This window comes from Poeciliopsis prolifica, unplaced genomic scaffold (genome assembly GCF_027474105.1).
Source record: "Poeciliopsis prolifica strain line A6 unplaced genomic scaffold, Auburn_PproV2 SCAFFOLD031, whole genome shotgun sequence".
In the NCBI taxonomy this organism is placed as follows: domain Eukaryota; kingdom Metazoa; phylum Chordata; class Actinopteri; order Cyprinodontiformes; family Poeciliidae; genus Poeciliopsis; species Poeciliopsis prolifica.
Genome location: NW_026562406.1, coordinates 3,973,640 through 3,988,786, shown reverse-complemented (window position 1 = coordinate 3,988,786; position 15,147 = coordinate 3,973,640). Strand labels below are relative to the sequence as shown.

The 15,147-nt window shown below is 43.7% G+C and overlaps 2 protein-coding genes across 2 annotated transcripts; one reads left to right on the top strand and one right to left on the bottom strand.

Moving 5' to 3' along the window:
• Positions 1-4,280: 4,280 nt before the first annotated feature.
• ankrd39 (ankyrin repeat domain 39) lies at positions 4,281-8,462 on the bottom strand. Its single transcript, XM_055050932.1, has 4 exons — positions 8,090-8,462; positions 7,846-7,949; positions 6,785-6,988; positions 4,281-6,689 (listed from the first exon to the last, which is right to left on the bottom strand). The coding sequence occupies exons 1-4, from the start codon at positions 8,172-8,174 to the stop codon at positions 6,540-6,542; spliced, it is 543 nt and encodes a 180-aa protein (XP_054906907.1). The 5' UTR covers positions 8,175-8,462; the 3' UTR covers positions 4,281-6,539.
• Positions 8,463-9,364: 902 nt separating this feature from the next.
• Positions 9,365-15,109, top strand: kctd9a (potassium channel tetramerization domain containing 9a). The gene is made up of 12 exons (XM_055050822.1): positions 9,365-9,556; positions 9,765-9,886; positions 9,968-10,011; positions 10,087-10,183; positions 10,891-10,949; positions 11,026-11,154; positions 11,246-11,313; positions 11,394-11,489; positions 11,572-11,721; positions 11,804-11,909; positions 11,995-12,128; positions 13,683-15,109. Exons 1-12 carry the CDS (start codon positions 9,509-9,511, stop codon positions 13,797-13,799), a joined length of 1,170 nt encoding a protein of 389 aa, XP_054906797.1. The 5' UTR covers positions 9,365-9,508; the 3' UTR covers positions 13,800-15,109.
• The last annotated feature ends 38 nt before the right edge of the window (positions 15,110-15,147 follow it).

Sequence of the window (15,147 nt, the reverse complement as noted above, 5' to 3'; positions counted from 1 at the left end):
AAACCCGCAGCATTTATAGAGCCTCCCTACAGGACCAGACAAACAGGCTGTAAAGTGACGGCAAAAAGTTTATTTTTTATTAATAATTACACAACACCGTTTTTTCCACCACCTCTGTGAGGAAGTGCTAAAACATTCACAGGACATTGACAAAGGAAGAGGTGATGTAAATTAGTCCTTATCGGATAAAAGACCGGACAAAGAGGTTTGTTAAGTCGGTTAAATCTTTTGGCTTAGAAGCAGTTTACAAAAGCTCCGCAGTGAGTTGGACATGTTCTGACCTCCCCTACTCGCCTTTTCAGTGTAAGGAAATGTGCCGGACACTGTTAGAGCCAGAAACACTTTATGCAAAAGGGGAAACCGAAGGCAGGCGAAGCCACACATCAACATAGGAACAAACACGGCCACTCAATCCTCTGAGAGAACAATATCCTCACTTTGCATGATGATTTCCCTCGCGGGGTCTTCATTGCCCTCGCCCCTTTTTGTGTGTGTGTGTGCTTGCATTACATTGTTACCAAATGAGTACAAATGTCCTCCTCTGTGGACAAAAAAAACCCTCAGCCTTCCACCGTGCTGGCTGTGTCCAGGCCTCATCCATCCATCGGCAGTGCTCCCCAACCCCACGTCCTACACTGTGCCCCCCTCCCATCCACAAGCGTCGCGCTCTACCCCCAGCCCGCTCTTTGACATATCGCTGTTGTGGCTTTCCGGGCCTTTAAGCTGGCTGTTGTCAGAGGCAGATTGAAGACCCTTTGTGTGTGTCAGCCCCTGTCCTGAGTGGCCTGGGAGGAACCTGCTGGGCGGCGAGCGGAGAGACAGGAATGCGCATATGAATGGACCAGTGTGTGCTGGGCACCTGCTGACAGAGCCGCGGCATGTCTCTATGAGTCTTAGTTCATCAGCGTACCCATCTTGTTCAATTACACGTGCAGCCCGGTGTTGCATTCCCTGCAGCGAGCCGGGCTGAAAGGAAGGATTGTCACCACCATTGTGACCATTTCGCTGTTTGCTATTGTTGGGAACTTCCTAACGAATTAGGTGCCAGCTCCTCTGCTTTAGGTGTGACTGATTATCACCTTTGCTCCTCAGCTTGCCTCACTAGGGTCTGTGAGCAACTGAAAACGTATCTCAAGGCTTCGGCGTGGAAGATTGGTGAATTTCAAACGCTCAGTGAGTTTTACTTTTGAGCACCACTGCACAAACACAATAAATTAGTCACCAAAATTCCCTTTCTTTGCTCTTATGTTGTCTTTTATGGTGGTGTGAAGTGATAAGACTCCCACAGCATAATGTAAACATGAGAATATACAAAGGTCAGTGCTGCTTGCATCATGCCGGAAAAGTTTCAGGATGTCAGGGAGCAACATGAAGTGGTGATTTCAGTCTGTGTACAAAAGCACGTTTACAGTGATGGATGACCTCAGTGTTGCATTAAAGGTAAAGTTAATGCTTCCACACACAAATAACCCAGTGTCTTTCAGGTATCTGCCTTATTCCGATAGGCTCATGATGGCTCTTCTTGAACTCTGTGAAGGTCTCCTGCACAGGCACTGAGGAGCAGAGGCAGGGGTTGATGAAAGGTAAAAATATAATGACGGGATGAGGTTTGGGGTTTCCAAGGAGGAGGCGAGTTTACCCACAGAGGCTAAAGTTGACTGATGGTGGGGAGTGGTGTTTGTTGGTGGCGTTTCCCCTTTTGTTTTCTTCTTCCTCATGAAGGTGGAGCAGACAAAGGATGGTTGAAGGATGGACATGCAGGTAAGTACGGTGGGTTGACAGTGGTAAGACCACACAGTGCAAACCAGGGGAGCAGCCAGGGGAGCAGCCAGGGGAGCAGCCAGGGGAGCAGCCAGGGGAGCAGCCAGGGGAGCGGTGAGGAGACCTACAGAGAATCTTGAGGTGAATTCTCCAACTGACTTGGGGGGCGAGGAGGCAGAACGCTGAGGGAACTTACTGAGGACGGGACAGCAAGAAAGGTAAATGAGGCCGCAGCAATCAAAGAGCAATCCATGATGTAGTCATTATGGAGCTACATCATGCATTTGCTCAGGGGAATCCACTCCTCTTAGGCCTAGTGCACACAATACCTGAGAAAACAAATACATTTTTACTTGGGCTTTCTTCCACTGAGTGGCTTGTCAGTCCATGTTGGTGCAAGACTCATTTCACTCTGAATGACGGCATTCTCTTGTTGTTCAAGCACATTCATCTCTGGTATACTGAACACATCTTCTTCCTGGAGGGTAAGAAGACTGGACATTCAGGGGGTTGTTGTATGCTCCCAAATACTCATTTATAATGATGAACATGAGTTGGTAGGAGTTTGCTACGCTTCAGGATTGCCGGTTTAATCCCCGCCACGTCCGCCTGTATCATTGTGTCCTTGAGCGAGACACTTCACCCAACTTGCCTGCTGGTGGTGATCTGATGGTGGCAAGCTAACTGAACTGTAGCTTTCCACCGTTAGTGTGTGAACGGGTGATTGAGTGTAGCGTGAAGCGTTTGATACTTGACAGAACTCTATCTTTCCTGTTGTCTTTCGATTCTCCCTTCATGTCATACAAAGGAAGCTGCATTAAAATACTTCCTCCATTTAACTCAGATGTGGTCAATTGACTTATCAGAAGCTCACAAAGCAAAGTTATCATCATCAGGACTTTCTGAAATTGTTCACAGTGTGGGTAAGTACTTGATTTTATTGTATTTGAATGCAGAAAAGATATTTTTTGTTTACAGGACAGAAAGGTAAACGCAGACATTAGGTTTCAAATTGTCTTCAGCAAACAGCAGACGAAAATAAATAACAGACTGGAAAACTTTCGAGCAACACAACAAGCGGAGCACGGTCGATTTGGAAAGCTCCTGTGGAGATTCAGCGGGTGATAAATTACTGCGTGATTTCTAACAACAGTCTGCCATGAATGGCCCCAGATATCTGACTCCAAATCCTCCATTAATTGCCCTTTCAGTCATATGGAACAGCTTATGTTGTTTCTCTGGCAAAGCTTTCGAGAAGATTACATCTCCATAATCAATATTTAAAAAAAGAACAGAAACGTAGCCATCCATTCCAGGGCACAAAGAAAGAGAGGAAGAAAAAAAAAACACACATCTGGGGAAATAAACTTTCCCCTCCTAAGATGTACCCACGCTCACACAAGAGGTGCAGCGTGTTGAGTGTACATAATTACACCCAGGAACTTTTTCTCAATCATGCGTGATGTCTGCCATGTTTTGATATCCACCAGATGTGTGGATTTCAGTGTAGTTTGAGACTTGGCTTCCAGAGAATGCATTTTAAAACATTTTTGCTTTGGAGAATAATATATGACAGAAACACACACACACGCCCCAGTTAATTCTGTTTGTGTTTGGCTGGATCACCTGATAACTGACATTTCCCATAACCGCAGCGCTGTCTGCCTGGACGAGCTGATCTGCGGCCTCTGGACTCATGGATCCCATCACCCACTGACCTGGAAAGCGGGCGTGTAAGATCTGCAACATCCCATCAACCAGCAGACAACACACGCTTCTTTTGAAGTGGGAGCGGGGCCAAATTGGATTATGAGGCAACTCTGAAGATCAGCTCCCATATATTTGATTACACACGCCCCCGTCGCCCAGAGCCTCGCCAGAGCAGGATGCAGAATGTGAAGCTGTTCCCTAACCCCCTAGTATGGCGCTCTGCATCTCAGTGCGTGCCCATCTGCCAGCCATTTACTTGATTACTTCAGCTCTGATGGGCCCCGGCTCTGCCAGGGCTGCTAGGAAGCTTTTGTCTAGGTGGAGACAGGGGAGATAAGAACCAGGTGATGCTTTCATCTGTGAAAACCAACATTTAAATGCAAACAAAATACCTGGTTCTGGGACAGGATGGAGCTGGATTTAGTTTAACCATTTCCACCACTGGACATCCATAGAGCATTTATTGTTGATTCTTTTGTATAACAGTTCCATCTATTCATCCATCCATCAAGTTTTTCCATCCATCCATCCATCCATCCATCCATCCATCCATCCATCCATCCATCCATCCATCCATCCATCCATCCATCCATCCATCCATCCATCCATCCATCCATCCATCCCTTTCCAACTCTCTCGCCATAAAATTTTCTATCCATAGATCATTAATCAGTCCATCCTTTTGTTCTTTTCATCAATCCTTCATTCATTCTGCTGTTTTAGTTCCTAGATTTAAAGCCTAAATACTAAATATCTTACAGAAACTCACAAAGAATGTTTCATTTTTAATTAAATTGTGCTAAAAATGATAGAGAACAATGTGTTTGCATCTTGAGAAGTCAGACAGATTCCCATATTTTTTTATTTTTTTTAAAACAAAAAAAAAACATTATTATATATTTACATGTTGGTTCATATGTAGTTCTTTGTTTGTTCCATTCCAAAGCCGCCTCTTCTGCACAGAGATATTTGTCAGGCTCCAGAGGTCCGAGGACAGGCCGTTCTCATTATCTACTCGCAGACAAGCGTACTGTATAAAATGAGACTAAAAATCTCGTCATGCAAGCATGGCACACAGACCACCTTCTATTTCAGGGGAAAATAACATCCAGTACCGGTTTAAGTTGGACTCATTATGGTGGAAGTGGGTTCCAGGCCCAGGAAGTTTCATTGCTTTCCAAATAAAGCTTGCTAAATAGAGCAGCGATCCAAATTCCTGAAACTTCTGGAATCCTGTCCAAGTCTTCACTTAAAGTGAAAACTCCCAGCCTATATAGGTAGACCTATTTCAAAAGAAGGGACGAAAAAAAATAATAAAAATCTTCTGTTTCGACATGAAACAAATTCAAACCAGGTCAGGAAAAATGATCAGTAACGACTGAGGCCTTCGACATTCCTGCAGTGGGTTTTCATTACCTCACTGCTCACAAATCTAAAACATCGACTTTGATCATGTTTCACAGAATGTGGCAGTGGGACACTTTTAGAGGATGCTGTGGGGCTGGTCTATTAGTCAGGGTGTCATGTAAAGCAGCCTCTCAACTCTGAAAGTACCTTTTCTTGCTTTTTTTGCGCCACTGAGATGAATAAAGGCCCCAGAAACCTGCTTGCCTTCACTGTCACTTGACATTCAGTGGGGACACGACCGGCTCCAGCTCCTCGGCTGTGTTGGGGGCGGCAGGGGAAGGAACTTGTCACCGAGCATAAACAGCTCTCCTGGCAAAGATCCACCGAGCTGAAATGCAGCTCCCCCTCACCCCAACCCCAACCTACCCCCTCCTGACACCCCATCTCCGTGTGCTGTGTGGCGTCAGCAGCAATGAGCTCCAGATGTGGCCTGGCACCCCTCCAGTCACGGCATGGATGTGGTTGGAAGCGTAGTTTGGAAACACCACCCACCGGCGGACCCAATGAAAGTGCGCCAGCCTGCATCGAGAAGTTTTTCTGCCGTGGGTTCCCGATCCGCGTGGGCTGCAGGGAAACGGGAGGAGAGCTTTTAAAGTTCTGCACATTCGCAGAGGGAGGAGGGACGGTAGAGCGATGGAGGGGGGTTAATCTGCCTCCTGTATGTCCATGTGTTACATATTTAACATGGTTTGACATGTTAGACATGCCAGACAACAGCTAAAAGTATTTCCATCTGCTTTAGCTGAGCTGGATTTTATTTTATTCTATTTTTTTTAACTGAGGTTTATTCAGACCAAGGAAAAATAGATTGTTCATGTTGTTTATAACTCTGAAAACTCTACTAAAATGAAATAGTTTGATGACTTAGGAACCAATCACTAGTATGTAGTATGCCTGAGTGCTGGTGTGTGTCTTACTGTTATAGCTGTTCCTCTCATGTTATTTTTGCTGTTACGTTTTCCAGTGGCGTGAAGGAAAAACTGAGTAAGCTCGCTCTTGTTAGCTCCCATGAAATTTACATGCCAAGGCCAAACACTGTGATCTTCCATTAGACAACAGCTCCCCCTACTGTCTGATATTAGAGCCAATCACACACATCCTGCACAGACAAGCCAATAGGGAGCAGTCTGTACTGTAATTGGGTTTATTAGTGCTGATAGAGTTTCACATTTTGGGCCTTTAATGTTTCTATTTTTCTTATCTTCCATGTTGGAATTGCCGTCATTATTGTTGTTTATGTGTGCAGCACTTTGAACCAAGGCGGTTGCTATCTAAATCAATTAGATTTGATCCACTTTTAACATTCTTAAACTTTAACTTTCAGAGGGTTTTTGACCCTCTAGTTCAAGCAAACGTCACAGAATCTTAACCAAGCTTATCTGGAAAATTAACTCATTGCCTGAATTCAAAATGAGGTTTTGAAATGTTTTCACGTTTTGTGGAAGTTTGAGAAGTACAGACGATACAAAAGCGGTGAAATGAAGATCAAAGACTGGAACGATGCCAGAGGTTAAAAATGTTATTCAACGTTCACCGATTCTGCCAGCGTTCCCAGAAAATAAATTAATGAATGTATGAAAACCGTACATTCACCATGTATGGTTTTCATCTTGTGACGTGTGGGTGTCTGTGCGTGCGTGCAACGTTGGCATCTCCGTCCTTTATGACCGGGGTGGTTTGAGGATCTCCTGCAGATCTCCCTGCTGTGTCAGCTGGTAGGGCAGCTGGAGCTTCTTGTTCCCCTGGCTGCAGAGCGCAGGGCAACGGTCGAGAAGCAGCTGGCACACTTTACCGTGGCCCTGTTCTGCAGCCTGCTCAAGCATCAAGCAGAGAAATAATCACAAATATTGATGAAACATCACAAAGATGTTTCTGTGGAATGGCAGCGCTGATGATCATTGCGTACCTTGTGCAAAGGATTCGCACCGTCGTCATCACAGAGGGTGGGATCTGCACCGCTTTGCAGAAGGAGCTGAACCACGTCCGGGTGACCGCAGTACGCTGCTCGATGGAGCGGGGTGGCCCCGCCCGGAGTCTGAGGGGACGGACACGCGCCGCTCTCAAGGAGAAACGTGCACACGGCAAGATGTCCGCCACGGCTCCCGTAGTGCTGAGGTAAAGCGCATAAATTACGATGTAATTGTGCATGTTTGATCAGGCACAGCACACAGTTAAGATAAAAGATGCAGCTTAGACAGGCATTTACAAGTCAAGGCTTAAAGAAAATCCATTTAAAAACGGGATTAGGGCCATTATGTAAAAAAAGAAAAGCACAAAACGACAAATAAGTTTTAAGAGAATTACTAAAACACGTTACAATTCACAACAGATTTATAATATGTCATGCAACTCGGAGCTTTCTAAGAACATTCCTAAACAAAGGATGGGGCCTAAAATGGTTCCTTTTAGAAGCACTCGGTCAATTTCCTGAGAGAAAGACATAAAGTTACCAGTTACAACACAGGTTTCACCTATTCACACCTGATTCAAACTGGACATCCTGACCCAGGAAATTCAGGTTTCCAAATATTTCACTTCAACATTTAGTGTCTTAATCTTCCTGAGGAATAAGGCAATATAATTAAAGATCCCATTTTCATGTTATTGTCAGCGCAACATGGTTAATGTTGCACAGAGTTCCACTTGTCATTTCTTCCAAGTTTGGGTTCATGTGTAATGGGTGAAACAGCGCCCCCTGGTGGTTGGCAGAGATAAATACAGTGAACGCAGACATCTCACTGCCAGGTGGTCGCGAGGTGGGTTCACTGAGTTTAACGCTCAGACAAAATGTTAGATTGATGCTAACATGAAATGCTATTCCTCGTGAGGAACTGTTCCGCTGTGATCAGTCCATATTCTGTTCCGCATAGATAAACAACCTTCTTTCACATCTTTTTTTCTTCTTCCCCAAGTCACTGGCTTTGATGCTGCTACCCCAACAGATGAACAGCTTCCAAATGGACTCACCAGAGCTGTGTACCCGGCTGCATCTTTCACGTTCGGGTCAGTCCCCTTCTGAACAAGGAGCCTGACTCTCTGCAGCTCTCCATCCATAGCAGCTGACCAGATACCTGCAGAAAGAAGCGGCACACAACACTGTACCCGGCTGGCGACCACTAACCAGAAAGTAACACGCGAGAGCTGGTTTTGTTGGGGAGAGCTAGAACTGTCCAATAATCTGACGCCACTGGTTTGACAAATGAATGCAAACCTCTTTCAAAATCCATTTCATCCAGAGTCTGATGAGCACTGGAGACGGGATGGGAGCAGCATGAACAGTGGTGCTGGTCAGACATGGCTGCAACTGGAAGGACAGCTGACAAACAGCTGAGTTTAAACCCCAATGTTGGAACCGCAGAAAGGCACAAAGATTATAAAAACAGACATGCTTGTAGTCCAAAACTTTATGTCTTAGCGCATAACAACACATTTACCACCGACAGGAGAAGTTTTGTGATATTAAGACGTAATTTCCGAAAACAATAGTATGTACAGAAAACTGTACTGGCAGCGTAACCTGCAGCTGTTTTCAAAGAAACGAAATGTTTTGAGTTCAGGATGGCTAGATGCTAAAGCTAAACTGAAGGGTGCGCTCCATTTGTAAGCCGGAGACGCAACCGGTGCACTGGGTAGGCGTGTTTTACACACACCATTCAAAACGGTGTGTGGAAATTGTTGGTTTGTTAGGACAATTTTGACGGTCTGACATGCATTTTTTTTGGAGTGTTGGAGAGACGTATACCCAGAAAGAGTCCATCACGAGAAGGGCCAGCATGCAGACTCCATGCGGAAAGATATCCATAAATATCAGGAATACATTTCGAGCATGATCCTGAAATGTAAAAATGACATCTTAAATGTATAAACATTTTGATTGGAATAAATGTGTTTCAAAATGTAACAAAAAGCATATTTCAACTCGTGTCCATCCATCTATCTGAACTCTTAGCTCTATTGTTTAAGAGGAAAACTCCTTCAACGCCAACTCGTCATCAATTCTGCCCGGGTTCCTCACCGGCTGACTGTTAAGGATACGCCCTGTCTGACGCACATAACGTTCTTACGTAAAGGGCCCTTGGCCAATAGCAGAGTGTCATATGAAAAGTATACTTCAGGTACAGTCTACTCTTTGTATTGTCTAGCTATAGATCTAGAAAAATAATACCCAGAGAAAAATAAATGAACTCTTTGGAAAAAAGTTACCAAAAGGGTTTAAAGTAAATGCTAACATAACACTATTCTTTAAAAAACAGCATATATTAACCATCGTGCTGGTACTTTAACGAGGTGTTTTAACGATTTAGATTCAAATAAACAGCAGAGTTTTGCTATACTGCTGTTATACTAACAAAACGTTTTTGACAGTGTTCCTCAAAAGTCCAGCTAAGAGCATCTTGTAATTTCTTTACAAGTCTCTAAGGTGCCTTTACTACTAATGATAAGGGATGGGAATACATCGAAGCAGATTTTTCCCGGAGTTCTTGAAGGCATCTTTTTTTCTCGCGTTATTGTCTGATGTAGCTAGTTGTCCAGCTTTATCTAGATATCTGGTAGTTAGCTGGCTGAAAAACAAAGCCCTGTTTATTAGTCGGACTTATATGAAGTCACTTAGGACCAAAGCGCGCAGAGAATGAGAAGAGTTACCCTGTTTGTTAACGGGACGTCTAAGAATGGCAAGGTGGGTGAAAAGTGGGCCGCAGAATGACTGCTTTCCCCCCCACCGAGCTACTGAAGGTGTATCATAATGGGGAAAACTGTCACTATTCGCTGATACTACGCAGTTATACAGAGTAAAACTCGATGTTGGCTGCGGGGACGCTAGATGCGGCCTATTTCCTGGCTTTACAATAAAGCTCACTTTTATTTTCATCAATTTTTCTTTCCAGGTTGTAGCAGTTTACGGGACCTTGTCTGATCTACTGTCAGTGGCGAGCAATAAGCTGGGAATCAAAGCTTCCTGTTTATACAATGGGAAGGGTGGTCTCATAGACGACATTGCCCTAATACGGTAAACCCATTCATTCCGCAGCATGGTGGATTTTCCCTCAGATTGTGTCCTAAAAGTGTTTATATGTGTGTCTGCCATCAGGGATGATGACGTGCTGTATGTGTCAGAGGGAGACCCATTTATTGGTGAGCACACACTCTTCCTGTATGTGCTGCCAGTCGGCGTGGACGTGTGTGAAACATCTGTTTTGTCATTGGTAGACCCACAGAGTGAAGCCAGGGTTACATCTGACCAGCACGGAGCACACACCGACTGGCTGACCCTGAATATCGGCGGTCGCCTCTTTACCACCACAAGGTGCCTGTGCTTTAAATCATCAATTGGTTGAATGCATTACTGGATGTCACAATATGCAATGCCTCTTAAAAGTATCTATACAGTACATTTGTTGGAAGAAAGTATGGATTGAGACGATTGATCTCAATCCATACTAAATGACTAATTGAGTAATTGACTACTGCGTAGTCAATTACTCAATTAGTCATTTAGTAATCAATTAATCCTTGGCTGGAGTATACAAACAGACTCCAAGAAAGGCCATTTACTGGAAAAAAAACCCCAAACATATTCAGATCAGTAATTAAGCCAAAACTGTACCAAATATGTATACATTTTCTATTTAATATGAAAAGCTTATGTCTGTGAATATGTGGCAATAAGTTAACTAAAATGCTATTTTGTGTTGCATTGTACTAGGCAAAAAACTAATTCAATCATTTAATGTATTGTATGCAAAAAAGCTAAATGAAAAACCTATAGACTGTGACTAATCAATTAATCATAAGAATAGTTGTTTATTGAAATAAACATTAGTCGCAGTCCTAAAAGAAGGCCATCAGAAGTCACGTTTGCAGTTTGTTTCAGCATTGGAAATATGTAGAAAGGCTGGTGAAATTGTAATATTTTGCTTCAAAAATAACAAAAAATTATTGGATATGAATCATTTTTGTGAAGCAAGTATGCCAGTTTTGCTTTTGTTTCAACTCTCTCTGACTTGTGTTCAGGAGTACTTTGGTCAGCAAGGAACCGGAGAGCATGCTCGCTCACATGTTCCGTGAAAAAGGTACCCTTCACATCCCCACTGGAAAATGTAATTGTAATGTGAGTCTTTTGTCACTGAGGGGTGCTATTCTCTGCAGATGTGTGGGGTAACAAACAGGACAACCATGGGGCGTACCTGATCGACCGCAGCCCTGAATACTTTGAACCGATTCTGAACTATTTGAGACACGGCCAACTCATAGTCAATGAAGGAATAAATATACGAGGTGAGCTTTTTCGATTTTCCTCCACCACTTAGTCATTGTGTTGCCTACAACACGCAGTCCAGTGCCATGACGAGTCATGCGTGTTCTCCAGGAGTCTTGGAGGAGGCTCGGTTCTTTGGAATTGAGCAACTGGCTGAACAGCTGGAAGTTGTAATCAAGGTATTGTGAAATGCACATTTGAGTAACGTAATCACCCCTCTTTGATTTTTATTTTTGACCAGTTTTTACCATTTAAACAGAACTCGCAGCCGCCCGAGGATCACTCTCCCATTTCCCGAAAGGAGTTTGTTCGTTTTCTCCTGGCGACCTCCACCAAGTCGGAGCTCCGCTGTCAGGTGTCGCTGACTGAAGAGGTTTCGTCTCTCGCTCGCTGTCCGAAAAGAATATTTAGCCAACGTCGCTCTCGTTGTTTTATAGGGTCTTAACTTCAGTGGTGCCGATCTGTCTCGACTTGATCTGCGCTACATCAACTTCAAGATGGCTAACCTCAGCCGCTGCAATCTGACGCACGCTAATCTGTGCTGCTCCAATCTGGAGCGGGCCGACCTCTCTGGAGCCAACATGGATGTAAGTGTTCTTTTTTTTCTCTCTCGTAACTTTTTACAGTTGATTGACAAAATATGCGCTTTTTACTTTGTTTTTTTTAAAGGGCGCTAATCTGCAAGGAGTCAAGATGCTCTGCTGCAACGCAGAGGGAGCTTCTCTAAAAGGGTGCAACTTTGAAGACCCGTCCGGATTGAAGGCCAATCTTGAAGGCAAGTTCTCCGCAGATGTTCACCAAAAGACTCAATTTGTCCACGTCTGTCATCTCATGTCGGCTCTTTTCGATTTTACGGCCAGGTGCGAATCTGAAAGGAGTTGACATGGAAGGAAGCCAGATGACCGGCGTCAACCTGCGTGTGGCCACTCTGAAAAACGCAAAGCTGAAGAACTGCAACCTGCGGGGAGCCACTTTAGCGGGGACGGATCTGGAGGTAGAGTGAAGGATTATCTGTTAAAAGCAGCCAGAGAAGCTGAGTCAGAGGGCAAGCTTTGAGAAGACCTTTTGTTTTTGTTTTAAACAATCGGGTCAGATTAAAATATAACTCATCTACGGGCCACCTTTAACACGCTACGCACAGTGTGGGGGGAAAAGGAGGCTTTATCATTAATAATGAAAAAACAACTAGAATCCAGACTTAAAAACAACATAATTGTGAGACAGAACGACCGAAAGACTCAATTTGTCCAATTTAAAATGCATCCAAAATACAAGTTAAAATATTGAAATCCAGGAAAGTACTTTACAAACAATACAGTGAAACAATATTAATGAAAAAGTGAGTTTACGTGCATTTAGGTTTGCACACTATTGAATACAAATCACAACAACGATAATGAAAGTTTCCCCCACAAACAACATTTCACAAAATCCATTCATCCGGTCCAAGTGTAAATACAGCAAAACTGACAAAATGTATAAAATTGTGAAGGATGCAGTTGATTTATCTATGTTTGGTGTTATGACCGTGTGTGTGTGTCACAATAGATTTTAGAAATAGAAACACAGGTTAAATATTTATTTTTGATTTAAAGTTATCAGAAAAAAATCTGAGCTTTTCTCCAGCTCAGTTTTGCTTTCATCAAACCAGATGTGCGTCAAGAGATAATGTACTTAGAAGAATGTACCTGGAAATGTTTTTAAGATCATCCTTGGTTTTACCTGTTGGCACAGACATTTTTTCATAAGAAGAAAACAAATGAGTGTCACGAGCCACAAATCACAGCAAACAGCACCAGAAATAAAAGTGACCCCCGAATAGGTCACCTCTTATAGTAACAAATGTGGCCCAAGAAATTCTTGTTAATGGTTAACATAATTCTTAAGTAATTTGTCAGTTCTGTCAGAAAAGTCAAGCAAGTTTATGAGGTAAAAAATACTGTGAACAACTGTGTCAAAAGCTTGAGATCAGTCTAGAAAAAGAAATTCTAAAGCATCGTCATCACAACTTGATGAGTTCCTGAGTTTATCAGCCGACACAAGCGCATCGGTTTCTACGGTATTTCATCTGTTTTGGGTTGATGCAAGACAAGAAGAAACTTCTGAAAAGTAGGAAGATTAAAAAGCTATAAAAAATAACTAATGCAACCGATAACTTTATTAGGAGCATTAAAAATCTCTCCGATCTAGACCTTCACACGGTAATATTGGAGATTGATTGCTCTTTCCATAGAGATGTGATTTACATCTGTAGCTATGTGTAGGTTAATATTATTTTAATTAGTTTATGGCAATTGATGCATAATATTTGACGTTTTAATTATCTACTGATGCTCTGTTATTCTATAAATTGGGTATGTGTTTTTGTTTTGTTTTACATTTACCCAATCGTAAATAACAATTTTTCTAGTCTTGATTTAGAGTTGAATAATGTCTGAATTGTGTTTTGAATGCGCTTCTTCAGTCAAGTGAACATCTGTCAGATTGTGTCCTGATCTGCTCGGTATTTTAACGCCTCTCCTTTGTGTTTCGCTCTTTCTCGACGCAGAACTGCGACTTGTCTGGCTGCGATCTGCAGGAAGCCAACCTGAGGGGCTCCAACGTGAAGGGGGCCATTTTTGAGGAGATGCTGACTCCTCTGCACATGTCGCAGAGCGTCAGATAATTCGCCAACCTCTCTCTCTCTCTCTTTCCACGTTGTCTCTCTCCATTCCCCGTGTGTCATACAGCACATTCCTCCTCGTCGAATCGGGCTTTACCCGTCCTCCGCTGCGGGTAAACGGCATGCGCGGCTCCCTGGCGTTCCGACAATATTAGACTAGCTTTAAATACATTGCACTACGAGAAGCTCCCGGGGTTGACGGCGTGCGTTTCCTCGACATCCTGCTGCATTTATCGCCAAAACTTAAGTAGTCTTCCTCGCGCGTGTCCGGACGCAGTCCAGTGATCCTGCTTGCTGTTGCGTGTGTCGTTTTATTTATCTCGTTTCACTTGACGTGCTACCAGGAGTTCGAGTCAGATTACATGTGAGCAGAAAAAAAAAAAGCAGGGCTTCACCGAATGCTGCTGTAGCAACAACAGAAGGGGTTGCTACACCAATCACTGTGTCCGTGCGCAAAAGGATGTCTCCTTGAAATATTAAACTTTACGTTGCTGGATTATCAAGCCAAAGCCATACAGCGCAGCAGGCTTCAGTCCAAGAGGCTGAAACCGCTGTCGGTGTGCCGCAAAACTATGCTACAGCTTGAATATGCAATGTGCCGTGCAGAGCTGTAACGTTTCTCATTGTTGGTGTTTGTTTTAGTGCTCTGTGAATCTACCTCCTCTACTTTTTCTGTGTGTAAGCCTCCCACAGTTTTGCATGCTTGTGAGTGTTGCATGGCTTGTGGAATCGTCCACGTCTGTTCGGGTTGTAGCGCTCCGTATCCTCCCATTTAATCGCCTAATCACGCATTGAACCTATTTTGCACATGTCCATGTTACACGGTGTAACCTTCTCGCCAAACTTCTCGGTGCTCCACCTTCATGTAATAATGACGTAAACGTAAAACAAATCCAGTGCTTCCAAAGCTTCGCGGGGGGGGCTGCTGGGATGTTGTGCTCTTTGTTTCGTGAGACTTCTCCGCCTCGCTTCCAAGGTGGTCCGGTGTCCGTTATGCATCGTTATGCACGTATGAAGACGCCCCCCACCCCCCACCTTCGCCTCCTTTGTTTGTTGGAAGACGGGTGAAGTTTCTCCGGCTGCAGCTCCGAGCTGCTCTGATGCAATACTACAAGCGTTCACACGGCCAGACCGTAGGTACCCCGGCCTCTCAGAATGAATAATGAAGGCAATCATGTTGTGTATTTGTACTTGAGAGGTCAAGTCAGTGGAAGAACTGTGGTTATTTATTTTTATTACATCTCATCGAATGCATCGTAGGCCAGATTCATGAACGACTGTTATAAATAAACTGCTATCAAGAGGAAAATGTGCTTGTTTTCTGTTATTGGGTCATGTGGTTTTAGCCATT

Bases quoted from the DNA above. Each gene is read 5' to 3' on its own strand.
- ankrd39 (XM_055050932.1), bottom strand. From the start codon at position 8,174: ATGTCTGACCAGCACCACTGTTCATGCTGCTCCCATCCCGTCTCCAGT. The intron at 7,950-8,089 runs GTTTGCATTCAT...TTCTTTCTGCAG, and splicing joins TGAAATGGATTTTGAAAGAG to GTATCTGGTCAGCTGCTATG. The intron at 6,690-6,784 runs GTACGCAATGAT...ATGCTTGAGCAG, and splicing joins GTGCGAATCCTTTGCACAAG to GCTGCAGAACAGGGCCACGG.
- kctd9a (XM_055050822.1), top strand. From the start codon at position 9,509: ATGAGAAGAGTTACCCTGTTTGTTAACGGGACGTCTAAGAATGGCAAG. The intron at 9,557-9,764 runs GTGGGTGAAAAG...TTTTCTTTCCAG, and splicing joins GGACGTCTAAGAATGGCAAG to GTTGTAGCAGTTTACGGGAC. The intron at 11,314-11,393 runs GTATTGTGAAAT...CCATTTAAACAG, and splicing joins AGCTGGAAGTTGTAATCAAG to AACTCGCAGCCGCCCGAGGA.